The 27605-nt window shown below is 40.2% G+C and overlaps 1 protein-coding gene and 1 long non-coding RNA gene across 7 annotated transcripts in view; both read right to left on the bottom strand.

Moving 5' to 3' along the window:
• Window positions 1-27605, bottom strand: part of LOC146493185 (focal adhesion kinase 1-like) — a 63956-nt gene that overhangs the window by 26539 nt on the left and 9812 nt on the right. For 4 of the 6 annotated variants that reach the window (XM_085148089.1, XM_085148090.1, XM_085148091.1 and 1 more), the window contains exons 2-12: window positions 19391-19417; window positions 12026-12270; window positions 10977-11146; window positions 9458-9545; window positions 9135-9214; window positions 8723-8785; window positions 5862-5916; window positions 1424-1564; window positions 1013-1090; window positions 773-880; window positions 146-263 (exon numbers count right to left, since the gene is read on the bottom strand). In XM_085148089.1, coding sequence (XP_085004215.1) covers window positions 146-263; window positions 773-880; window positions 1013-1090; window positions 1424-1564; window positions 5862-5916; window positions 8723-8785; window positions 9135-9214; window positions 9458-9545; window positions 10977-11146; window positions 12026-12270; window positions 19391-19417 — 1173 coding nt within the window. Of the gene's footprint in view, window positions 1-145; window positions 264-772; window positions 881-1012; window positions 1091-1423; window positions 1565-5861; window positions 5917-8722; window positions 8786-9134; window positions 9215-9457; window positions 9546-10976; window positions 11147-12025; window positions 12271-14587; window positions 19353-19390; window positions 19418-26682; window positions 27379-27605 lie in introns of those variants that run through there. The other 2 variants (XM_085148095.1, XM_085148094.1) reach the window with 2 other exon arrangements.
• Window positions 22454-26675, bottom strand: LOC146493186 (uncharacterized). The gene is made up of 2 exons (XR_014871864.1): window positions 26221-26675; window positions 22454-26131 (listed from the first exon to the last, which is right to left on the bottom strand). It is a non-coding gene; the product is annotated as an uncharacterized LOC146493186 (long non-coding RNA).

Raw genomic sequence — 27605 nt, 5'->3', positions numbered from 1 at the left:
GAAATACATCCAGCAGTGTAAGGACAAGTATTTTTTCTATTTTTACCGTTCTATCCCTACAAACCCTAGAAAATACATTTTTGCACAGAAGAAAAGTTTAAAAAAAAACCAAACTAACTGACATATAGGAGCGATCAAACTTTACCTTTCTGAACTCTGATAATGAAGGAATGAGTTTCCATGGATACGAGTCGACAGTAACCATCAATCAAGTCAGCCAAGTTCTCCGCCGTGGTGAGAGATGCTGTCGTAACTGTGAGAGGCTACACAAACACAGGCAGACAGCATAGTAGGCCTGTTACAGATAGCCATTATTTCAAACACATACATAAACACAAACAAAGCAAATCACTAGAAATTTTCAGCTGGCCCTTATGTTCAAGAAAAACTCATCATACATGTGTGTCTTACATGTGAGTACATCAAATCATATAGGTAACAATAAACCAAACCACTCTTGTAGAAAAACTAAGCAACACAGTGAGAATAGCTTTTGATCTTTAGAGGTCAGAATGACGCTGCCAAGTGAAACAATAGTAAAATATCACCTACAAAGGAAAAAAAGGTACCTTAAAACCTTCTACTTACCTCACAAGACTCAAGCAAACATTTTTCTTCATAAAAAGCTCATAAAGAGTTCTTTGATGGATGATTATATAACAAAATGTGATCTTTTTTAACTACATGTATGTAAAATAAGATGGAAAAATTGTTATTTGCCAACAGTCAAGTTTTCCATAGTTTATCACAGTAACAGAGAGGGTAGTGATACCTCAGCAGCTCCGGCTACGTTCAGTTGTAGCATGCCTTTCCTGTCCTTTTCCTCCATAGCTGAGTACTGGATGGACAGGACTTGATTAAAATTTGCTAGATGGGTGGGCTGAGGACAGAGCAACACACACAAGAATTTAAAGTAAAACATGTAAACTACACTTGTTAGTTTTCTTTGATCATGAACTAGAGTGCAATAAACCTGGATGAGTTGTACTTTATGTTCTTGGTAGAAACTCACCGTGGACCCCTTGTCAGTGAGGTAGCTGATTCCTTCCTCTGGCCCGATGGCTAATTCTACCTGGATCACCCAGCTGGACTGTTAAAGAGAGGATGAGATGCAAGTTAAAAGAGACAGACCGGGAGGAGGAAGAAGGGCAGGCCAGGAGAAAATTACAGAAAATAAAACATGAGCAAGGAAAGGGAGTAGGGACAGCATCAAAGCCCTTCTAGAAGGGAGTCTCAATGCTTGTCATCCCTCCAGATGCTTGACTTGTGTAAGAACCATGTTTCTGCCTTACATGTCTGCAGGTATTGTTCGCTGGATACATGCAAAGCCTGACGCCACCAGAAGGGGTCGACCTAACACAGAAAAGCAGCGCTCCCTGAGGGCAGCGTGGCAGAGTGAAACTGAGCAGCAGACTCAACCTACCCCAAGGGCACATTTGAAGAACTCCTTGTCATAGCGGTAAATTGGTGCAAGTATCTCCAAGAACTTCAGGATGCACTGCTCATCATTAAGGTTGGCTACTTGCTTAAATGTCTGCTGAATCAATTTTCGAAGCGTTTTAGCCTGCACAAAAAAAAATTGAAAAAAATATAATAAAATTAAAATTTAGACACTTGTTTCTTTTTAGACACATTAACAATGTTAGTCACTCAGTTAGCAAACAGTCTGGCCATTCATCTACAGTGTACATTGTATCTTACACAGATTTACAGAGTGGATTTTGCTGAAGGACGTGTGTGTCTGCTGGCATTACAATCACAGCCTCACATGTGAATTTTTTGATCTCTTATGTCACCAACACAAAGCAGACAGATGGTAAAGAAAAATACATCAAGGAGGATCATTCTGCTATTTAATCCTCTATTCTTTGACACTCTTGGCACAAAAATGGACAACATATTGTCCTGCGCGCACACACTGAATGCATAATTAGGAAAATAAATAAATTAACACACATACAGTATGCAGACAATCCTATGAACTGCTTTTTATATATAGATGGAAAAAAGATGAGTATTTAGCAGGCTTACAAGAGGAACATACATAGGTTTAAAACAGAATAGCAATTAGGGGCATTCTGCACATTATAAGTTTAATGACTAAGAATTTATTAGATTAACCGACTGCAAACTTGACTTGGACTAAAACACCCAACGGACTGATCTCAGGCAGCCTGAATGACTTGGTATTACACATTTGTCTGCACTAAACATTTACTATAAAACAGATATAAATATTCAGGACAGAAATATTCATATAACAAGTTAATATTAAATTCATTTTAGTGCTACTTTAATATCATTGATTTGTCAATAAAAACTGTATTATATAAACTTCACTGCAGCAACACAGAGCCCTGATGCCAGGTGTTTACTTAAGTCTGAAGGAAACAAGAAACCCACAAATACTCTGTCTCTCTCTCTCTCACACACACACAGTCCCTGTGTTCATGTGTCCTTTCAGCAGATGTCATTACAAAATCTATTATGTGTTCTTCATGCTCCAGATAGGATCACTGTTTTAATTCCTAGAATTCCACCACACAAATGCGCATAAACACACAGATATTGTCCGTCCAAAGTGTCCACCCTTCCTGAGAGGAAGTACCACGAGTGGCTATCAGCTCCTTCATCAACACACTGTCTCTATAGCAACTGGCTGACCAATTAGGACACTAGTACCTGCATCTAAACACCCCACTTACACACGCACAAAACAATCAATTCGCTGACACTAGTTCACTTCATTAGCAGTCACTGGGAGCAGTTTAGTGTTATTTTAGTCTATTTGGTTTTTCCACAGCAAAGCATCACAACAGTCTGGCCATACGCACGATTTGTGATACAAAGTTCTTCTTTTTGTCCCTGCGAAGCACGACTGATTCACCAACAAGAAGTTGTTTTATTGCTCCTAAAATAACAGTGATCATGCGTGAGCTACTGATGGCAGCTTCCAGCAGGATAACACGCCATGTCACAAACCTCAAATCATCTCAAACCTGTGTTTTTAAAATGACTGTACAGAGGTGGCCTTCACAGTACCCACATCTCAATGCAATACAGCACCTTGGGGATATACGGCCGATAAATCTGCAGCAACTGTGTGATATTATCATCTCCATAAGGAACAAAACCTCTGAGGACTTTCCAGCACCTTGTTGAATCTATGTAATGACCAATTGAGGTAGTTCACAGGGCATAAGGGGGGGTCCAACCCAGTACTAACAAGGGGTAACCAACACAGCTGTGGGAGTACATATTTTGTTGGAACTTTAATCTTAATATTAAGTCACATTTTACCATACACCATATACTCATGACTACATTGTCATGTATTATAGTATACAGATCAGTGAATTAAAAGTAATAACGTGTTTTTACCGACACGCTAAGAAGTCAAAGAATTTTCCAACTAAAGTTCTTTATTTCTTCTACTAAACATATTGCAAATATGACCATAGGTTTTGTTATATTATCCTGAAACCTTATCATACCAATCCTTAATAAAGTGTGCGGCAGTGTTTCAATCGTTCAGCCCGGGTCAACTTTGATCTTCAAATCTCCCAGAGGTCAGCTTTCCTAAACCTGCTGCCCGGCCAGTCAATGTGAATGAACAAAATCTGCTCTTTATAACATCAGTCACTGTTTACTATCACGGCCATCTGCTCTGGGTTTAGTGTGTCTGTCCGTGTGTGTGTGTGTGTGTGTGTGTGTGTGTGTGTGTGTGTGTGTGTGTGTGTGTGTATAGAGTCCATTCAGGGAGAATAATCTCATTAAATGACTACCATTCTCTTTCACCAGAGTGAACAACACAAACCTAAATGGCAGCTGTGCTCGCTCCCTCTGTGTTTCACACAAACACTAACACAAATGTGCAGCATGTGAGTGTGCCACAGCTCCTCTTGCATTTAACTGGCAGTACATATTATATAAATGATTAAACACAGAACTGCAACACTAGTCAAAAATGTGATTAATCTGCAAGAAACAAAATGGTATTTAAAAGACCAAACGTGGCAGCCACTTACCAAGCTTGCATATATTTTTTTGTGTGTTTTGATGCTTTTTTGTATTTTTTAAGATCTCCCCAGTTTTCCTCCTCTACTAAGTGACTGATTTATTCAACAGAAAGTAGTCCCCCCCCCCCAGTGAGGATAAGACTGAAAATATTTACCAGGTATTAAATTAGCCAGAGATTCATTTTCTGTTAATTAGTTTGTTTTTGTTCAGCTCTCTCCGTCTCTGAAGTAAACAGTCCTTTCTTTCAGCTATGCATCAATTCAGATCAGGTGGTCACAGAAATTATAAACACTGCAATAAAATAATCTGTGGAGACGTTTATAATCGAGTCAATTTACTGATGTTTGACTGCACATGTGTGTCACTGTGCGCCTCTTCGTGGCTTATAAAACAGTCCTCTTGGGAGTAAATGTTGTGACGTCTGCCAAAGGAGCAGAAAAAGAGACGAGAGGAGCGGAGTCAACAAGGCTTGACAGGCTTTTTTTCTTTTTTTTGGGTGGGGTGGGGGGGTGAAGGAGATGTATATTGACACCTCCCCCTCCCTTTTCATTGTTGGAGAGAGAAAGTGGGTTTAAACATGACCCGAGGGTCACGCATACCCATCACAGACATACACCAGGATGAACACACGGTCTCTCTCTCTCTCCTGCAGAGCATCTGTCTTCCCCGCCTGCTGACATCAAGACCTTTTCAGGTCACCGGGCCTTTCACACTCTCTCTCACACACACACACACACACACACCAAGACCATTCTCATAAACACGTGCCGTAAATTTATCACTGACGCAGACGCTGCTCAATATGCAAGAAGCACCACCACCACATACGACCAGCCAACCAAAAAGTCTTCTCAAAGAAACAGGAATCCGTAACTATAATACACAATATGTCATACTTTCCTGTTACTTCGGTAAGTTGACCTCATTGAATCATTGAGTAGCACATCAGTACGCAGTAGTGGTTTCAATAACTGCTGACTACTTGGTTAACTGTAGACTGGGATATATACGATACTTGAGCAAGTGTAAACCTAGCAGAAATTATTTGTTGTGGTTAAAAACAACATTCATCACATTACTTGATAATTTATGAAGGTTTTTCTAATGTTTCTCTATTTTCTTAGATTGCTTCACATTTAATCTGCTGGACTTCACAATGTCTGATAACATCAAATAACACATTAGAAAAATCTAAGACGAAGCTACTAGAAATCTGCTAATAAAACTACACACCGATACTCCAATACCAGTGGAAATACACAATATTTCACATCCAGATTTGCAGTGTAACGAATATCCACACCAAACACACTGGGTTTGTGCAGAAAATTTGTCCTAAAAAAAAAAAAAAAAGTGTCAAAAATGGGAATGACATTAAGGTCCTGATGTTTCTAAACAAGAAAATTTTGGGTTCATCCAGTTCTCACGAGAAGGAACCTGCAGGGAGATTTAGATCCAGGAGTTGAAGCTCAATCACGACCATTTCATACATATTTGGGACCACGTGTGAGGAGGCAGAGAAATATAATTTCAGAGAGCTAACTGCCCTGGAGCAGTGTATAGCTGGGTGTCTGACATATATCAGTAATAGTTTACACTTTTAATATCATTGTATATTCAGTACCATTGCACGTTTTGAGCCACTTTTTGCCAAATGCAGCGGTCTGATTGGTCAGATCGGTTTATTTGGATCTGAAAAATTGAGTTTTGTTCGGAAAAATAATTCTGGAAAATATTTGCACAAATTTGTGACCTTCAGTGTGTAAAGCCCCCAAGTTTGCAAGATCAATATTTTGACTTTGTTTTTGAACTCAAGCTCTCCACACGGACATGAAACCCACCTTAACTGAATCCAGCAGGTCTTTTGGGAAAAACCGCCTCAAACCAACGTCTTTCCTGAAAAAAGAAAGACAAGAGGAAAACCTCAGAATGTTTATCATGGTGTAATTACAAAGAAGAATGTTAATTGGCAAGCACTTCTGTCTTTATCTGATCTCAGATGCGTGTTTCATCCTCTCCTGGGGTATTGCCAAAAGCAGACACAGACAGATACAGTTAAACGGGCAGGCAAGAGAAGACAAGAAACCGAAAGTGATGACTAAGTGCTGACTACAGCACACTACTCATCTTTTCCTTTAAAGATGGGGTTGGAGAAAACCAATGAAGGCAGAAAGGGAGAGAGAGTTGCAGGAAGAATTCCACAGAGGGTGACCACAGAGACAAAGAAAGATGAGCAGAGCTTTAACAGGAAGTTGGCTAATGACTCATACCCCTCAGGAGAAAAGACAAGTGAAGAGAGTGGAAGCTTGCATCACCCTTTTCCTATTCCTATTTCCCCAATAAAGGTCAAATGTCAAATTACAATTAAAATAAAAAAAAGTTTGAAACAGGGATTAAAAATCTAAAAATGTAGTTTTCAGAAATTCTCCCAGATTGTTAAACTTTCCTTAACTTCTTTTAGAAAATGACCATGAAAGAAACTCCTCTCTAAAACGGTTCTCTCAAAATCAAAGGCATGTCATCACAGGAGCAACAAGAAATACACACAGACAGAAATTATATAATCAAGCTGACCTCAGAGAACGAGCCCTGACAAAGGCCCACTGATTAAACAGCACTGCTCAGGCTCCACAAAGATGACAGCGAACTGCAACCAGCTGACCGTTTACATGAACATTACTGTATGTTCTGTGGCTCCAATGAGAGAAAACACTTACAGTGCAGACCTGCTCAATTTTTCACATTTGTGTAATGTGTTAGAGCAATCTCAAAAGTAATATCGAGTTAAAGCACCTCTGGCTACAATGACTGCATGAGGCCTTGATGGATAATGACTTCCAACTTTTCTTTCCCCCCCAGAGAGCCAAACTGACTTAGATTAAATAAGTAGAAGGCCATATATTTGATGACTGATGACTAAAAATAAAACCAACATAAAAGAAAACTCCATGTAAAAACGACACCACCCCGCCTAGATTAGCCTACATCTTGTGTCGCAGTTGTCTCATATGGCCACACACAGAGGCCACCGATCAAATACACTAATTTGAAATTGAATCAAACCGCGCTGAAGACCCACATCTGTCATTTCCCCTAAATTTCCTGAGCATAAGGCAGCCTCTTATTTATTTTGGGGGATTATTTTGCTCCCCTAGCAGACCATGGTAAGATGGTTTGGGTGCCATTTCAGCCCCTGGGGCCGGATTCTGCCCTTGTGTGATCTAGGACAGCCCTTGGTGGTCCAAACATCTTTCATTTGGGAATGATGACGACTTTCATGCTCTTGGGCATTCTTATGTTTTTCACCAGATCTCCACCAATTTTATCTCCACATCATGCCTTGGTTTTCTGACATCTGACACCAACTGTTAGAACCTAAAGACAGATGTGTGCCTTTTACAACTACATCCAATGCATTCAAATTACACATGTGGATTTGAATCAAGATGTAGAAGAATTTCAAAGACCACTGATAGATGTAAGATCTCTCAGATCTCAACTGTATATGTAAGAAAAAAAAAATCATTATAGAGACCTTTTACAGGTCAAGCCATAGAATACTCGGCACCATTTATAGGGAAAATGTGTACAAAAGGAAACACATAAAGGGTAAAGTTTCCAAAAATATGTGAATTTCTGCTTGGGCATAAATGGTGTCAAATAAGAAATCTCTTCAAAGAAACCTGATAATTATACTTGTTATAATGTTGCTAATGGAAGATGAAAAAGAAGCAGCAGAGGTGAAAAACTCTAATTAAAAGATGAACAGCTTTTTTTTTTTTTTTAAGCTGAACAAAAGTCTCTGCCTTTTCTGCCAGCAATCCAAAACGGTGGCCAACATGGGCCAACTACAGCCAACAGCGCCATACATTACCCAAAGCGCATTATACATTTTTGGCGCTTAATGCTCATAAAGGGCCCAGCAGGCCCTGAAGGCCAACTGTCAGCTTCCTGTATCAAAGCCCTAGTAGCTCTTTCCATCTTGCTCTCTTGTTGGTTTAAAATATGCATGAGACAACATCTTTTTCCAATCAACCGAGAGAGGCAGCGAGGGAACGATGGAGACAAAACAAAGAGAGGAAGAGCACAGAAGGAAAACCAGATAAAAATAGAGGAAGTGAAAATGGTGCAGAGAGACAGAGAATGAGAAGAAGAGACAAAGAAAAGACAGAAAACATTCCTCTGGATTAATTGGAGAGCTCGTTAGGCTGACGGGCAGAAAGAAAGAAAGACATGAGTGAAAGAGGACAGCTCATTAGAGTCACACCAAGTTAGAGCCAAGCCTCATTTAGAGTTCACTTTGTAAATTCTTCAACCATCTTTCAGAGAATCCACAGTGGGGCAACGCATTGAGAAAACATGAGTGAAAAACATAGAACGGTTTCCTCTTTAATACCCGTAAATGTAACAAAGAGGACTGCAAATACACTCAGCTTCAATTTGCAGTTGCTCACATTCCCGCTTCCTAAAATCTATTCATTTTCTTTTGCACTAATCCAGATTTCTAGTCAAGTCAGAAGAAACTTCCTCTGCCAAAAAGTGATACACTGTGCTACTTTTTCTGATCTGTAGCTCTGAAAGCGGTGTTTCAAAACATGTTTCCAGGAAGAGAAATGATGAGATTAGGATGGACTGATGCACCAGAGAGGTTGGGAGCTGAACTGTGCTCCTGGAACTCTTTGCTTATGAAGATAATACTTACTCCAGTAGTTCATAGTTAGATTTCTTGTCCAGGGCATTTCCTCTCATCTCTTTAAAAAACCTCCTAGAAATGAATCCAGTGGGAGAGAGAAAGAGAGAAAGAGTGAGGTCATTTTTTTTCATTTTCTTTTTCAATAAAATGCAAAAACTGCTGTTGCTTTGCACAATGAATTATAAACTCCGACTAATGTTGGCAAGAATTATCAGTGTAGCTGACGGGCAGACAGACTGTGCATTCTGCAATGGTGAAGAAAACAACTCAAACTGTACTTTAAATTGTTTGTCCAGCAACAACAAAGAAAACAGAGCGCTTAATACTTGGACTGAACCTTTTATTCTTTGATATTAAAAGAAAAAACGGCAATCTGCATATAAAGAAATGGAAACAAAAGCAGTGGAGTACATTGTGTTACCTAATTTCGAGACAGCCCAGTTTGAGAGCTACATCTTGTTCCACTTGATCTCCGTTTTCTGTCATGTAGTCGTTCTTCACCTGGAAGATGCAAATACGCAAAAGGTGTTTATTAAGACATTTACTTCTCAACAAACAGAGGGTCATCTCGCTCACACACACATACAGGCAATCCTGCTGACCTAGATTATCCAAAGAAAAACACACTTGCAGGGTGTCTTCTAGTAGTGCCATATGCGTTAGTGCTAGCTGCTGGCAGGGAATGAAATATGTTTGGGTGTCTGGGTGTCTCTTGTGTGCTTGTGCATCTGTTTGTGTTTGTACCTGGTGGTAGAAGTAGTTGAGAGTAGGTTTGTCTTCTGTAAACTGCTGCACAAAGCCCTTTGGTAGATATCGGATTCTTAACTCATACCTACGGAGGAGAGAAAGAAGACAGAGACGTCACTATGTTACACTAACGTAAGGATTATTTGTGATGTGAATATAAAGATGTGCGGGTGAACAGAAGGAGGAGAATCAGCAAGGGACGGAGGGAGATTACAAAAGCGCAAGATGCTAGAATGCAAATGAGAGGAGTGCTTGTAAAAATCAGTGTAGCAGAAACAGACAGAGAGATAGTTGTTGACTTAGTCACACAAAGCAGGCATCTGTTTCTGTCTCCCTCTTTATGTCCACCGAGCAAAAGGTCTCCACCTCACAATAGAATCAGCACTAAGACTGCCACAATAAAGGTAATGTATACCAGAGCATTAACATCCAAACTACTCAGGCTTTACAGCCACACAGCACCGTGCGCACAAGGGCTCTCATCACAATTCGACAGACGGGTCACGCAATTTTTCATGATGCCGGTTGCAATAAATCACTTCTGCTTCGAAATACAATACGGCAGACTGCTGAAGCTAGACGTTTTTGGAACTACTGACTTTACAAGGCCAAATAAGTCATGTCTAACCGAGGCAGGAAACTGTTTATAAAGCATAACCTACAAGTTCAACATCCTCCAGGAAGGGGCTTGTTTAAGAGATGCAAGCATCTAAAACTCATCTACCTCATGATGTCCTGGTTATAAACTTTATAAACTTTAAATTAGATTACCTAGTGTTTAATTTAAGTTTTGTTGCACATAAACAGGGACAAGTGACACAACAAGCCAAACACATGATGGCAAACAATATGTCAAAACATGTTAGAAGCCTGTTTAGACATAACTTTGTATAACTTTATATAACTTTGTCAGGATTTTTAACCATCCTGAAGACAGTCCCACAAATCACTCATCCATTTCTGCTGTGTAGCCATGTCAAGGAGAAATAGTCTACCCAGAGATACCCAGTCCTCCCTGGTCCCAGCCTCCTGCTCTACCTCTTTCCAGAGGACATTCACAAAACACCTCATATAGGTGGCAGCCTACTCTACCAACTCTACTCCGAGTCCAGAGCTGACTGAGCACCTCACCCGTTCTTCAAGGGAGAGGCCAGACAGATATTTGTGCTGCTTGTGTCTTCATTTTATTGTCTTACTCACTACCCAGACCTCATGGTCATAGGTTAGGGTAGGAATATAGACTGACTGGTAAGGTGAAAATGCCACTTTCACACACAGCATCTGCATCACTATCAAAGATGCAATAATCTGTCTCAGGCTCCTGCTCTACTTTCCCCTCACTTGTGAGTAAGACCCTGGGATGCTAGAACTCCTACACCTGAGTTTATCCCCCAGTAATTAAAAAAATGTGACCCATCCAAAATAGGAGGATCCTGTCTGGTCCCTTATAACAGCAGTCTAGCTTGCAATTTGATGTAGTTATCACAACATTACAAATACAGGCTTCATCTTGCACCTCCACTCTTCATTTGGCCGTGCTTGTTCATATTTCTCTCTGACATGGGATACGCCCAAATCTGGGTGGAGCCAGTGCACTTGGTCTTTGGATTGACCGTTACTGAGCCGCAGGCCAAAACATGAAGTCCAGCGCACTTTGTTGATGTCTAAAATCTTCTGGATGATCCCCTGCAGACAAAGAGGAAAAAAGAGAAATAAAATGACTGATGACTGTGCAAATAATACTTCATATCTATGAAGGTAAAATAAGCATAATTACAGTCACTTTCTAATGTATCTGTGCTGTCCCTGGGTGCCAAAAACACCTGTATAAGTTTGATATGTTTTAAATAAAACAAAACTTTTTGTTGTGTCTTTTTGGTAAAAAAAAAAAAAAAAATGCCTAGCTTTACTTTATTAACTCAGCCAATGTTTCCCTAACATTTTGGATGAGACCATCAATGTTTTAGTTTATGTCTGCGTGAGTTTGTGTCGGAGACTTCAAGAGATTTAACGCGACATTCCCACCCAAACAACTTGACAGACATCAAACACACGCGCACAATAATGCTCACGGAGCCATGTGTGCTCCCATGTAAAACGCTGGGGGGTCTGACCTAGATACTGAAGTAGAGAGGGATGAAAGGAGAGCAGAGGAGATCGGCAGTGATGTATGACCACTAAAATCTGAGCAGAGCTAGGTAGTTTCTACGTCACAGCGGTGGATCTAAAAGCATCCTGCTAAGTAAACCTACACTAGCACGCGCACACATAAATGGTGCCCTGAGGTGACATGCATTAGCAAGCAAAATATTGTCAGTGCGTTTGGGCCCGTTTTAACAGTGCCGACAGCTAGGACGTTGAGATGAGGACAAATGGCACAAAAAAAAAAAAAAGTAATTTAAAAGTACTCCTGGGTGACAACTGTCACATTTTGACCTGAGAGAGTTATGAGCACTGAGTATTATTGCTGTGAAGGCTACTTCTTACTATAAATAAATGTTGTGGATCTCAGTTAATGGTAAAGTGTCCCTAATATTGTGACACTATACAAAAAAAGCATCTTACCCTGACATCGGTTGCATCGCCGTATCTTATATTGGAAGACCAGCAGCTATTTTCTGTGTTGCTCTCAAAGTGATGGCAGACTTTCAGAACCCTGTCCACGGAGCCGGCCATGGTTCGGTCCGATCCCCCCGCACTCAGTCGGGACTTGGTCCCTTCAAGGAGGGTGTGATTCAGGTTGGGGTCCAGGTAGGCTGATGCCATGGTTTTCCCTGCAGACACTGCCGCTGCTAGGTGTCTGTCATATTCTGAGAGACAGAGGAGAGTAGAACGGACTTTAATTAAATAAGGAGTAATCTAATTATTAAACTTAACAAATCCTGTGATAGTTGAATATCTTAAAATATCTTTACAATCAATTCCCATTAAAAAAAAAACAAAAATAAAGTTTTTTTTTCTGTAACAGAATAATGATAATTCTCTGGGTTTAATATTTAGTCTAGTTTCATACGTCCAACCAAGGGCACTTGCATGACAGTAGATTTGTGTGGAGTAATTAGCCTAATATGTACAAGAACACAAATGTGTGTGAGCCTGATTTTAAGTAGACTAACCAAACCACTTTGTTAAGCACAGCGGTTCAACTGCTTATTAACCCAAATTTCTAATCAGCCAGTCACTTGCAGCAACCCATGAATTTAGGCATGTAGACATGGTCAAAGCAACCTGCTGAAGTTCAAAATGAGCCTCAGAATGAGGAAGAAAGATTATTTAAGTGACTTTGAATCTGACAAGGTTGCTCGTCCTGGACAGGCTGCTTCAAATATCTCTGAAACTCCTGATTTGCTGATTTTCCCCACACAAGAAACAGAGAAAAAGAGACAATATCCAGTGAGCAGCAGTTCTCTAGGCTCCTTCAAAAAGCCTTGTTGATTTCAGAGGTCAGAAGTGAATGGTCAGACTCCTACAAGGTGGATGAACCACATGTTGAAGCCTGAAGCAGATGAGCTACAGCGACACACCTGGTGCCACCCTGCTGTATAAGAACAGGAAACTGAGGATCTAATTCACACAGTGTCACCAAAATTGTACAAGTTTTTTTTTTTTAATTTCCTGTTCTGATGAGTCCTGATTTCCTGAGTCAGAATTTGCCTTAAACACAAAAGCATAGATCCATACTGCCTTGTATCAATCTTTGGGTCTGGTGATGGTGTCATGGTGTGAGGGATTGTTTCAAAGTACCGGTTAGACAACACATGTCCATCCCTTTATGCCCACAGTGCACCCACCTTCTGATGGCTACTTCCAGCAGGTTAAAACACCACCCCACAAAGCTCAAATAATCTCAAACAGTGAGTTCACTGCGCTCAAACGGCCTCCACAGTCACCAGATCTAAATCCAAAAGAGCCCCTTTGGGACGTGGTGGAACAAGAGCCAATAAATGTGAAGCAACAATTTTAAAACACATTGTTGAATGTGTGCCACGAAGAATTTAAGCTGTTTTGAAGGGGGTCAAACCAAGTAACCCAGTAATAGTAAGGTCTACCTGTACTCACTCCAGTCAGTTCAAGATAACAATACTAACTTTAGAACTAGTCAAGACACATAGACGGTAACTTTTAATTTAATCCACTTTGAGTTAAAGCAGGGCTACAAATAACTATTTTATCAATAAAAGGTAACAGTGTCAAAACTTTGCACACATAACCAAGTGACAGTGATGTGTAATTTTTAATTTGTATAGTCAATGGAGTCACTACCGTTTCACTTTCTCTCTCCTGTTGAACTACAGATGTGCTACATTTGTTGCATGTTTGTTCTCACATACTCCTTAGACCCTTGCGTTGTTCCAAACTGTGTGCTGCAAGTATCTATTCTTCATGTGTTGTTTTTCATTGAGATACAACACAATGAACAATAAGATACCAGAGAGACAAATAAAGAGAGAGGTGCAGTCAAGGTCAAGGCTCATTATGTAAGCACCCGTGCCTATAACACAGAGAAGACAATGGATCACAGGACACCATTTTTCCTGAATAAAAAGTACTGACATAGACGCACTTCCTGGAATTTCATTGCAACTCCATCTGGAAATGCCTGAGAAGAACTAATTTCTCTACATAAGAGTGTGTGTGCGCACGCTGTTGTCAACATGGAAGCGAGAAAAGACAGCAAGATCTCTTTCATGCTCCATTTTTCTACTTCCCTTTCTTCCTGTGTGTCTCCTCTCCCCATCCATTAAAAAGGAAAATGGATATGTGCTAGCAGGTAATTACACCTGAGAGAGCGTGCACACACAGGCACGCGCGCACACTCGCACTGAGATAGCTCAAAACAGAGAGACTGGAAAGAGTTGAGTCATAGATTGCAGTAAGAAAATGTGATCCCAACTTAATCTGCCAGTCCCAAATGATGAGGACTTTCACATCAACAAATTCTCTCTCTCTCTCTCTCTCTCTCTCTCTCTCTCTCTCTCTCTCTCTCTCTCTCTCTCTCTCTCTCTCTCTCTCTCTCACACACACACACACACAGAGCTTTGGCTGTACACTAGTGCAGTTCCCATGGAGTCAGATGTCACACCGTGAGCGTGAGGATTCTATGCAGAAAGAAGATTTCATTCATACCTCTCTCCCAACACATGGGGAAGGGGCTACAGCCACTTGTCGCCATGGAAACGCATGTCTCACCGTCCCTGTGCCTGTCCGCGTCGAGGACAGACAGGCAACCTGCAGCTTCACAACCACGCATCACATGCAGTGAAGTTCTCGTCCGCAGGAGTTAAACAAACACACTCCTGACACAGCTGCAAGAAAACCCTCTCATAATCCAAACACTAATTTAAACAAGCACGTCGTCTCCGACGAAGAAAAAACAAAAAGTCTCTCATAACAAAGTTTGCTTCTCCTTGGCAAAAGCTGCAGTAATAGAGAGGTAATAGAAGCAATCCTGAAAAATGAATACTTTGTAGTTTGCTGACAATTTGTCTGCAGTTTGAAAATCCAAGAGAAAAACAAAATCCGGGAAAGTTTCTTCTTGTTTATGCGTCTTCTCTTAATCTTTTCCTGTTATCCAAAAGCTCCACAACACAAAAAAAACTCTCCAGAGACAGAAAGTTACTTTCATCCACAAACTTCACTCCTCCTTTTTTTTTTCCTGTCCACTCCTCAGCGGCCCCTCTCTGATGACAACACACTGTTTGCTTTTTGCCCGATTTCTGCCCCATGCCTGCACTCCATAGTTACACAGTTGCCTTGGAAGTGTCAGGAGGCTTTCGAATTCGGCTTATTTCATTCAGCAAAGTTCCCCGAGTTGTTGAGAGGGAGCAAAAAGTTTAAAGCCAAAAATCCAACTGAATAGCGCGCATCCAGAGGACCTTCAGTTAGCTAGTGGTCAGACACCAAGAGGCAATTACTGTGCTCAGTAAGAAGAAAAAAAAGATCTTCTCTTGGAAACAAAAGTAAGAGAAAAAGGTTGACCAAGAAAAAACAAAGCCAAGAGAGAGAGAAATGCAGCAATTGTTTTAAGGTGAATGAGAAGTAAAAGAGGACAGAGCAACGCAACAGAAAGAAAGTTGAGTGGGGAATGAGAGCGCTCCAGCTGGAGGGGTAGGAGGAGCCAGAAACTATTAATATGCTAATCCTGTCCCCTCTATGCAATAAACCCTCCCACTTTAGCTCAAGCTGACCTCAGAACAGTTGTCATCTTGAACTAATATTAACACTGCTCAAAAGAGCAGTCCCTTAGAACAACTCTGGAAGTCCTCCTTGCAAGCATAATGCATGCGTTACTGAAGAGAGGAGATAAATATTACTTAAATTCAATAAAAAAGAAAACTATATCTTTATTAACAGAATTTAAAGTCCTTTTCATACTGTCGTTTCATAATGGCATACATGACCTCACTCATGCAGGGTCTTGCAAGCTCAATCAACCACAACACCACCCTGAACTCTATTTAGTATAAAAACCACCGTTACAGCCAAACAACAAAAAACACACTTCCTTCTTTCAGACAAATATGTTATTTCTTTTATAAAGAGAAAAAAAACCTTCTTCCACCACCGACACTGTTCCCAGTTTGTAAACTAGCAGCTGCACCCAATATGGCAAATCAACCCACTTCAATCACAAGGTTTTCAGAAGATCACACTCCACACTGCACAAAAAGCCCCTCAGCCAGAAAACACACAGAGCTCCCCTGCCAACTGTCCCTAATAAAGTGTCCCCATACCCAGCTCTATCAGGCTGCTTGTTAAGTGTTGCTTTCAATTGCTATGTTCAGCCAAGCGGCAACCTTGGCTGAAAAACGAAGTCAGCGTCAAGGTGCCAAAAACAGCCACTTGAGGCTGGCTCTAAAAGCGATTCGGACCCCGCAGATCTCCCTCCGTAAAGCCAAACTACATGAGAACAAAAAATTTTTATAACCAGGTAGAAAACACCATTTTGGTCTGGTCCTCCCCTTAAGTAATTCAAGTCACTGAACTGGACCTCTCAACTGGTTTTGGAGCATTTGTAATTAAATGATCCACTAAATACAATGGCCTGATGTGAGTTACAGCTCATTCAAAAAGTTTTGGTGAGTGAAATTCAAGCATTTCATTAGTCTCTAGGTAAATAGCACTAATTACCAGGTATCCGTGTTTGTACTGCATCTGTATACCTTAGGGATACAGCTGGTTAACAAAGGCTGTGCTCAACTAAATGTGGTCACTTATGTGGCAATATTGTGTTACAGAACAGCCAGCAAGTTCGAAAACATACCCAGCTGGCAAAGTCTGGGTGAATGTACTAACACTGGAGAAAATGTTTAGCTGCACAAAAACATCCAAATTATGGACTTTTTTAAAATGTTTAATTATGTGTGAACACATCTCACCTGAAGAACAAAAACAGGCCTGAATATTAAAAACACACAAGTGTTCACAAAATCTTAAATTAGCTTAAAACTTAAGATTTCGCCACTAAGTCCTAAAGCTGCTTAACTGAGCAGCCATTTGGGTGTGCATGTGTGTGTGCACGTGTGAGTTTCCTATAATTTGCGGCCCATCTCAGGCATAGGCCATTGTTATGAAAATGGGAAAGGGGGTTAGAGTGTGGATGTGGGTGTGTGGACTATTGAAAGCCTTTTGTCAGGGGGCCGGATGTTGCCATGAATGGGAAGAGCTTTTTGGGCCTGAGCCAAAGTCTCTGTTCATATTGTGCTGTGTGCTTATGAACATGTTTTTTAAGCACAGGAGGGAAGCACAGCACCCACTACCTACTTAATGTAAATAACATTTGAAAGCAGCAGGTAAACCTCAGATCTGCACTATCCACTTTGATGTGGTGACGTTTTATTAGCGAACAATCAGCGTGTTTGTGTCGATGCCTTGAAGGTGAAGAGCTTTGAATTTCAAACATGTTAGATTTTTACCTCATGAATTAAACACAAATTATTTTCTGCTTGCAATTTCCACACAATCTTTTTACTTTGTCACAGCTCATTAACTCTTTACAATGTTTAAGTCCCCCCTATTCATCTGTAGAGCAGTTATTAGGCAGTACTACAAACGTCTGTCTGTCAAACACAAAATAAAGTGACTTAATGATTAGACTAATTAGATGATTACACCGAAATTAGAGCATGAATAAAATGTCCAAAAAATATACTTTGGAAATATGTTAAAATAAAACACAAGACACTGGTGTCATTCTAAAAACATCCGGTCCAACCAACTCTTCTTCCTTTTCATTTTTCTTACTTCCTCACACCTGGCCATGAGTATTGTTAAGCTATACTCCAGAGGGAAGCTCTGAAAATGTTACAAAAACGTCGGTGCTTTCAGAAATAAAAAGTAACATCATCTGATAAATTAATTTGTCTAGATGATAAGTAGAGGGGATTAAAAGCCAGACAAAGAGCTAATTGTGTAGCTTGTGGACACGCAGCATTAATCTGCAGTAAGTCCCCGGGTAGGCCCGAACAATTAATTTGATTTTTAATCTGGTTTGTGATTTTGGCCTCCCAGACTTAAACAAACATACTCGACAAAAGCAAACCAAGGAAAAGCAAATAAAGCGCTCCCTAAATCTTTGCCTGACGACATGCCTGCATCTGACAATCGCAGCTGTTCCCTGCACTGCGCAGCTTTTATTTTTCTGGAATAACTAATAGCAGACTGTCAAAACTAAACAATTATCTAGCACTGCAGAAGGTGAAGAGTTTGTCCGTGGAAGCGGATTATTGCCTTCAGATTTAGCACAAGTCATGTTAACTAGGATCAAATCACATGCAAAGAGCGCCGTAGAGCCTTCACCATAAAGCATAACACCTTAACTTGTTCAACAAAATCAAAACACAGCACTAGCTCCAGTATACCCAATGCATGAAGGCCAAGAAAAACATGCAGTGGTTACCAACATGAATCTTCCAATGTCAACTCAGATATTCATAAAAATCTGTCCAGCGCAGCAGTGCATCCATCCAGCTCACAAAGACGCACCGAAATCATGAACACAGTTGCATCTGCACAAAGATGTCTCTAACAAACACGCTGAGCAATCGAGACTTCAGGAAAACGTAAACATAGGAGATGTACTTAGATCCAGTAAATAAATACTTTATTAGAAACTTATAAGACATTTCGATTATCAAAAATATCAACAAATACAAAAACGTGAGCAGAACGTTGTTGATTTAATTTTGTTTTTTAAATTATTTATCTTTTTTCTTTCTACACGATACATTACATTTAGGTGAATAAGGACTAATTTTATGTTGACAGTACAATGAAAATGTTTTAGTCGCTATAAATCAACAAAAACTCATAAACTCATAAATAATTGTGGTACTAATACTGAGCAAAATAATCTTGATAATCATTTTGGCCACAGTCGTGAAGCCTGCAGTGTGAATATTCTAATTAGACACACAGCATCTCACTCTCTTCCTCACTCCTGCTCACTAACGAGGCCAACATGTTGACACAAACGCACAGATAAATAGTCCCCCTCGGTTTTCTGTCTTCTTTAATTGTCTTACTCAATCACAAACATGACTCAAATAAGCACTTGCTACTAGTTCAGCTGTTCATTAGCAGAAGCACAGAGTCTGACGATGTATATTTGTGTACTTCCTTCAAGGATGCCTATAATAGGATGCCATGTTTCTGTTTTCTGAATAAATAACTGTGTAGACCACAAATAGGATAATACAAATAAGATATGATGATATAATATATATTTTATGGTCATATCATACAATAATACATTGCTACATTCCCACTGCCATTACCTTTTGGGAATAAAATAATACAGATAACACATGTTAAATGTTATCTTTGAGTAAATAATAATAAAAACCGAGAGGCAACTTAAAAGCAATATCTTAGGTTAAATTGATGTTATCCAATTGCTATTTCTATGGCAACTGTGGGTCAGCTACTTACCTGTGTAGTAGGCAATCCTGGAAATATCTGAAAGACAAATGGAGAAATAATAGAGTTAGCTAGTTTGTCAAATTATATGAGATTTGGACAAAGAAAAGATCAAGTCTGTTAAAAACTTTATTGAGTTAATTCCCACAGCAGGTGTCCGCAACTCAATTACTTACAGGCTGTGAATTGCAGAGCGGACATATTGCTCCACAATGTGTCAAGTTAAGTAGATTAGAAATCAATCACTCCCCTATTTTGTAGCACGCACACACACACACACACACACACACACACACACACACACACACTTACTTTTCACTGAGACATTGACAGATTGTTTTTACCAATCGATACCCCCTTTGTGACAAGATTTACCCTCGCTCCTTATAGGCTGAAGCTTTATTGTTTAAGCATGTGAAAGACCTAAAGTGGGGAAACGCCACAGAGCGGGGTTATTGTTCACCGTGATCAGGCCTCTGTGAAACCAGGATGTTACAGGCCGTGATTGAAGCTTTTTTGCTTTTGATTGGAGGCTCCAATAAAACATACAATGGTGCTGAAGGCTGCAGAGTTTAGCTGCTTCTATTTAGCTTCTTCTCTGAAACTGCCAGTTTCCCATAACCCCTCTCACATAGACATTTATGTGTACATTCAGAAAACCATAATACTAGCTTCTAAGAGCTAAAGCTCAGACTAATGTTTTGTTTTGTTTTGTTTTAATTGTGCAGGATTCAGACTGTGGTTAGGAGGAGACACAGTTGGTCAGACTAATCAAGCAAAACAAAGCTTCTCAGGTAAATGTTTTTTTGGAGGGTTTTTTAAAACTTGGCAAGCATAATAAAGCCACCTTATTTTTCATGCATTACAACAAACAAGGTATGTGACTTGACAACACATTTAGCAATGGTCAATGGTAAATCCTGCCGAGCAGGCTGAAAGCAAAAGTATCAGTCCCACTCTTATTACTGTACTCTATAGGTCCCCACACACCCACAGGACGTCTAGGAGAAGCCTTTTGGGAACATGACACCGAGTCACAGCAATGATAGGGCTGCATGTAGTGGAGGGCAAAAGGATAAGTGCCTAAGTGCTTTGGAAACCCTGATCTAGAGAAAAATACTGGGTAAACACGCACCCACAGACCGACTGCAGGGGCTGTCAACAGAGATGATGTAAGTAACGGCTGAAAGAAAACCTACACAAAGAAAGAAATACCATCAAGGTGATTCGTGGTGGGTGTGCTATTGAAATGCTGTGTAACATGAAACCCTCACAGTCCTGTTTATGAATGCGTGCATCTATAGTGGTGATGGTAATAAACAGATTCAAATACCTCACCGGTGACCACCTGCAATATGACTCGAATTGCAAAATTGTCAGCGTATTACCTTCAGCAGAGGCAACATTAATCATCAGTTTTCCATTATTAATATTTGCAATAAACTGAGGTCTGTATGTGATTCTATAGCACCGCACAATAAAACAAACATGACGTTATCATGGGAAGATCCAGACATCTCAAATTGCACCATGACATATTAGATAACATCGTGGCAGTGCTTTCACTGATAATGTAATTCTAGGAAACCTCATTCCTCTCCAATTTAATTAAGTTTCATTTATATAGCGCCAAATCAGAACAGCAGTTGCCTCAAGGCGCTTTATATTGTAAGGTGAAGACCCTACAATACTATGTCCTCTTGACCCAATCAGCGGGGAAGCCAGAACAGAGCCCACCTTAAGCTGCAGGCACGTATATTTCTTCTAATCACCTCATCTGCAAAGTATCACCCTTTGAAAATCAAAGACAACCATTATTATATCACACCATGATAATTGGGTTAACTTAATCCTGGGTATCTAATACAGACCAGAGTAAACTGATATAGACCAGTTTATGATGGTAGACTCTGTTTTATAGTCCCTATAATGACCTCTAGATAGACCTGAAACCTATAGGCACCATCTGTCCCCTGGATGCTATCAGCGCTCCACGCCGTCTCCATTTGCTTCTCAATGTCTCTCTGTTAAGAGCGCAGGGAGGGTTAAGTGCTATGTAGTCTGAGATCCACAACAATGCTGGCATTGCTGCAGTCTGCATTTGACTCCATAGGAGACAGTGGTCTTTTCGGGGCTTAGAAACAAGATGAAACAGCACCTGAAATGCTGGAACAAAAAATTGTAATCGTGAGACTCCCTTTTCATCCGTCGTGCTTTTTTGGCTTAGAAAGAAGAGGCTTTTTTGTAATCCATGGCATACAATTTAATACAGTTTAAAGAATTTAAATCACACCCAAATAACAACACAACTGTCTTCCCCCGCACATTGCCAGACTGATGTGTATGCTCCTTGCTGGTTGGTATTACACTAGAAGCCCAAAAACCCAAACATGAAATGTGCAGTCAAAAACTACCAGCTCACACCTTTACAGACGGGCATTTCCAAGCACAGACACACAAGCACCATCTCCATGTCTTCAAACAGCGGATAATTGCACGTTAACCACAGGTTTTTAAGGAGCTGCAATTAGACTGAACAATCATGAGAGAGTCTGCTGTGCAATGTCTGTCTGACTACTGGTCTCAGATCAGTGGTTAAAGTTAAAATTCATAGTTTAAGAGGTCAGAGAGCGAGAGAGGAGAGTTTTGCTTTTGTTTCTTTGCTTAAGCATTAGACTGCTAAAAACAGACACTGTAACCAGCTTCTGGTCAAAAGCCATTTACTATCATGTTTATGAAATTGAATTTAGCACAAAATATTGAGATGTACCATTACTGTTAAAGCTACAGCAGGTCTGCTGTGTTTTGTTGTGTGGGTGTGTGGTGCTGCCCTCTCTCCCTCCCATTTCAGGTACCATCTCTATTTCTGTGGAGGGAGCGTTTTGTGCACAGCTGACTCCACTCAGCAATGAGCCTCAGGAGTAAATGTGAGGGACGAAGAGGAGGAGGCCACAATGTCTTTCTTGAAGCAGTGTTTGGGCTGTGTGATTATTGATGTTTACCACTCTGGTTGAAGGAGTGTGTGCTTTGTGTTCCTTTTTTTATTTTATTTTATTTTATTATTTGGATTGACTAGTTAACTTATCGTCTCTCTCAGGTCTCAAGCTTTTTTGTTCCTTTTATTGGTAACAGCAGCTTAGCAGCTTCTCTAAGTTAAGCTGTTGATAAAAACCTACAGTGTCTTCCTGTATTTTATTTCCTGTTTTTATTTGAGGCCATTCAATTTAAAGGTTTGACCAAATCAAGGTATCACTCATCCAGCTGGACTCACACTGTGCTATCTTGTAGTATAACACAATCCAACATGGAAGTGCTAACCAGAAATATCTGGGCTTTTACTTTGAAGGATTTAGCATTTCTCCCTCAGCAGGTGCTCTTAAGCATTGTGGAAAACTAACAGCACCAGTGCCTTGGAGTCCATAGAGGAAGAAATTCGCTTACTGCACATCACTGTAACTGATGGGTAGTTGCCTAGGTAATCCTCTAGTCTACTTATTAGCCTTTCATAGGTCAATCACTGTTATCCTGCACTGTAACTGGAAGTCGCCTCAATGAATCCCCCTTGAAGTTAAAAAAATATCATCTCACTTCACATCATCAGCAGTTCTTTTTACCTAATGATGACGTTTTGACCTCTCAGGTATATTTAACATTAAAATTTGTATTGTTACATATGCCTATTGAGCTTATAGTGAGATGATGTTTGAATATGTACAATAAAACAATCTGACATATATCATTACTGAGCTAATGAATGGATTCAAGGAAAGTTACACCAAATTTCATTGTGATTTATGTGAATTTAAGAATGTGTTTAGGCTCTTATGCTAAAACTTTGTTAGATTATTCAAATTCACGTTCGTTTCTTGAATACAACTGTGTTAAGAACTGTTCTGCATTGTTTTTACACAAAAGCAGGAAGAATAAAAAGCAGCTAGGCCTTTTGCTTATCACCACTGAACTGGACAGTCACCACAATATCTTCCGTTTGTCACATCTTGACCTGACAGCTGTTGTCTTATTTGCTTAAGCCATAGATTTCCCCTAGAGCACTTTTATTTTCCTAACAACCCCTGAACTTTTGGGAGAATGTAACAATCATGACTATAATTTTCTTTCTTAATTCTTGTGCTGATAAGCTCTCAGTGTACGTGCAAATTTGTGTGAAAACATGCGTCTGTAGGTCTAGAAAGCACAGCGGAATAAGAAAGGTCTCCTTAAACTCCAAAGAGTGGGGGCAGCAGGGAGGTGCAGTTTAAACACTGTCACCTACCAACGAGGAGGTTGTTGGTTCAGACCTGCTGGCTGGTTTGATCCTTTATGTGTGGAGGTGGCATGTGCTCCCTGTGCCTACGTGAGTATTCTTGTGTGCTCCGGTTTCCTCCCACAGTCCACAGTCATGCATGTTAAGTTAATTAGTGCCTCTAAATTGGCTCGCTCAATGTTAGCTGGAATAGGCTCCAGACCCCAGTGACCCTAGATGGAAAAGCAGATAAAATAAAACATGCAGAGATGGATAAAAAGGTTGAAGAGACAATCCTACAGGACTCACAGAAGAGTAAAAAAAAAACCACTCCTGCAGAAATGAAGTGTAGTAAACCTGAGGAGAACAGTCAGCTGTTCTGCCTCATTGCTTGGTGCCTAATGGTTAACCTTCAAGCTGTGCTGGCAGGTGTCTCAGACGCAGTGTGTGTATATATGTTGTGTGTGTGAGTGTGTATGCTTGAAACTCTCCGGACAATGGGGTGTTACTGGAGCGTGCAGTCTTACGATGCAACAACAACGCCTGAGGCACCAATCACACCTGCCACTCAGACACACATATACAAATGCACAGCACCACATAAACACATACATATATTCTTAAAAAAACATCGCTTTTGGCCTTTAAAATGCCTCGTGGTAGGATCTAAGCACAGTTTTGGCTCTGACGGAGAGCTACGGTGTGTTTTACATAATGGAGACATCTTTATATGCGCTAGACACCCAGTTGATGTCTTTCATGACTCAATTTAGTTACAGTTCTAGTTGAAATACATGAATAAATATATAGACATGAAGAATATCAGTAAAGGTTTCTGTGTTCTATCAGAAACACACATATTTTCTTATTATCATTATTCACATTTAGATAAACATCAGACAATTATTCAAAGTCAAATCCATTGCACACACACACACACACACACCAAAATACACACGCTCAGATGAGGCAAACTCAAGATAAGCCTCACACGCATGAAACATAATAAGGCCACGTTAACGCATCACTGCTCGCACACATTTATCTGCAAAAGCGCACACATTCACTCGAGTGTGTATCGTTCAGGTGCACTGATAAAGCTAACTGGCTTACTGGAGCGGCATGTTAAATGTATCACGCTCAGAGCAGATACGCTATGCGTAATTCAAATCAACAGATTTAGGGCGTGTGAACTGGTGAGATAGCGAGAGCTTCAAAATAATCTTTAAGTGACGCCAGGGTTGCATGTGTTATTTAATAAACATCCAAACAAATCTGACAAAAATACCCAGTTTATAGTGCAGTCCCAGCTGTGGGTGAAACATATCTACACTTGCTTAACCAGAGACAAACATGTTTCTGAATAAGGCAAAAATCACACTTTCCATTAAATATTGAATGTGCCTTTTATCTTGTCTGGGAGGAAGGCTAAAAATGAATTCTCTTTTCTGATTGGCCAATGAGTTCAAGCGCTTTAGTGGCTCTACTTAATGATCGTTAGATGGTACAATTTGTACCAGACCGTGCACCAGCGTCCTAACATGTATAATTAACTACATATCCATTATTAACACAGTTTCAATCCAACATTTCACCTTTTTGATTGAAGTTTTTCGTTATCCAAAGGATGCCAGATTAGACGACATGGGTCAAACTGTTGTTTCTGGATGTACTGTACAAATTAAACACACTAATTTGTGACTCTACCGGAAATCAGAGGTAATTGATCACCAGCTCAGCTTCTTTAATGTTAACGCAGATAAAGGAGCATCACCTTGCTTGCATGCATTTTTCATGAACGTGTGAAGGAGGAAAGTTAATAGAGATACCTCTTTAGAAGAATTTCCATCCACTATAAGCACAGATCAACATGTTTAATACACACTAAAATATAGATGATCTAACCCAGAAACAAAACGCTGCAGGGGACTTGTTAGTTCATGCCAACATGTGCACACAGAATACACAAACAGGGAGAGAACACTTACACAAATACACACCAACACCTACACGAAGCCACGTGGCCTGCAGTGGGAACTATGTTGGGATGCACACGTGTATTCAAACACAAACACGTACTGCCTTCCTCCCACACACACACACACACACACACACACACACACACACACACACGAAGTTGAAGCCTCCTACATACAAAAAAAACCACACATTTAGGTGGATAACAGAGAAGATTATTTAATGAATAGGGTTTCAAATAGGACTGCACAAAGATAGCAATTATCATCAATCTTCTATTTAGTGCTCAAAAATAATACCATAAAATATTTTGTTTTGTTCAAATCTGTGTGTGTGTGTGTGTGTGTGTGCGTGTGTGTGTGTGTGTGTGTGTGTGTGTGTGCGTGTGTGTGTGTGTATCTGAAACCCAACAAATGCTCGTGATTTTGTTGAACAATTTGAGCAATTAATCTGATTAATTGAACTAATTGCCTCAGCTCGACTGTAAATAAGTAAGCATGTGTATTCACAGGTTTTCTGCCCTCTTCCTCCTGCTCATCGTCATTTAGTAGTGCACTAGTACTTATATAACACTTTTCAAACCAGTTTCTATGCCACATTCACACAGCGCTTTATTCTGAACACTATATCTATTACAAACACACCAGCGTATGCACTGGGGAGCATGTCTACATGCAGACCAGGGGAACCAGGGATTGAACCACTAACCTTCACATTAGTAGAACCTGCTCCAGACCTAAAACCAATATCAACCACTAAAGCGTTCTTTACAGCCCCTCCTCTGCTCGTCTTTATCACCATATTTATTATAACCAGCAGAAAACCGCACTTACCAACAATAATTTTTAGTTTATAATAGTTATTCAAAGTAATGACAGCAAGAAGCCAAAAGAACTAAACCACTCTGACATTGTGTGTTTGAATGCGATAGTGACCACACACATACACAAATCCACAACTACTTCAACTTTTTAGGCAGTCAATGCCTAAAAAGTTCTTAGATATGGATAAACATGCATGCATATAATGATTTAACACAGAAAGAAAAAATAATTTGCATACAACAGCATGTTAAAAGCCTTACCATGGTATAGTCCTTCCATTTAATGAAGAGAAGAGAAGAGAAGAGAAGAGAAGAGAAGAGAAGAGAAGAGAAGAGAAGAGAAGAGAAGAGAAGAGAAGAGAAGAGATCCAATCTTCCTCTAAAGGACAGCTAAATTGGGAAAAGCCCCAGCTTCTGTGGTCTTTGGGTTAGCGCTGTGCTAGCCAGCTAACTCTGTAATGATGGATAATGCCGACTTAAGCTCACAGCCTCCGCCTCCCCCCTCTACTACAAACCTCTACTACACTGACACACACAGATACACAGCAAGCAGCACGAGGAGTGGGACTCGAGTGGAGGGAAGAACCAAAGGAGGGAGGGAAAGCGGAGCAGTAGGCAGCCTATGGATGTGAAAGGGGGAGGGAGACGGAAGAGAGAAAAGAAGGAAGGAGGAGGAGACGTGGGTGTCTTTGTCCCCAGGAGAGTGAAGGAGGGGGGAGAGAGGGAGCCAGATGTACAGGAGATAGAGGCAAAACAAGTGAGGAGGGAAAGACATAAGAAATGATGTAATAACTGCAAGACGACATGAACAAAAAAAAAGGAGTAAAATGACAGAAAACTGTGCAGAAATATCAATAAGAACAAACTGAAAAAAGATAATTGCTAAAAGACACAGCTGAGAATGACATAAGAGAGAAATGAATATGAATGTGTGTGCATTGCTTTCCCTTTGGCTATTCTGCCCGCAGAAATCATCCATCTTTGGAACAGAAAAAAAAGAGACACGGGGACTTGCAGTCAGTTGTTCCACCAACTTTACACATTTAATCCAATTATACTGTAATCAACTTCCACGCAGAGACATAGAGGAGTATGAAGCCACCTCATCCAAATGGGCTTAAACCAACTGATTACTTCATAAATCAAACTGGCATAATAGCAAAGGAGAACAAATGGGATATTAA

This window comes from Neolamprologus multifasciatus, chromosome 22, assembly GCF_963576455.1.
Source record: "Neolamprologus multifasciatus chromosome 22, fNeoMul1.2, whole genome shotgun sequence".
Classification (NCBI taxonomy): Eukaryota; Metazoa; Chordata; class Actinopteri; order Cichliformes; family Cichlidae; genus Neolamprologus; species Neolamprologus multifasciatus.
This window is presented reverse-complemented; position numbering and strand designations above follow the sequence as displayed.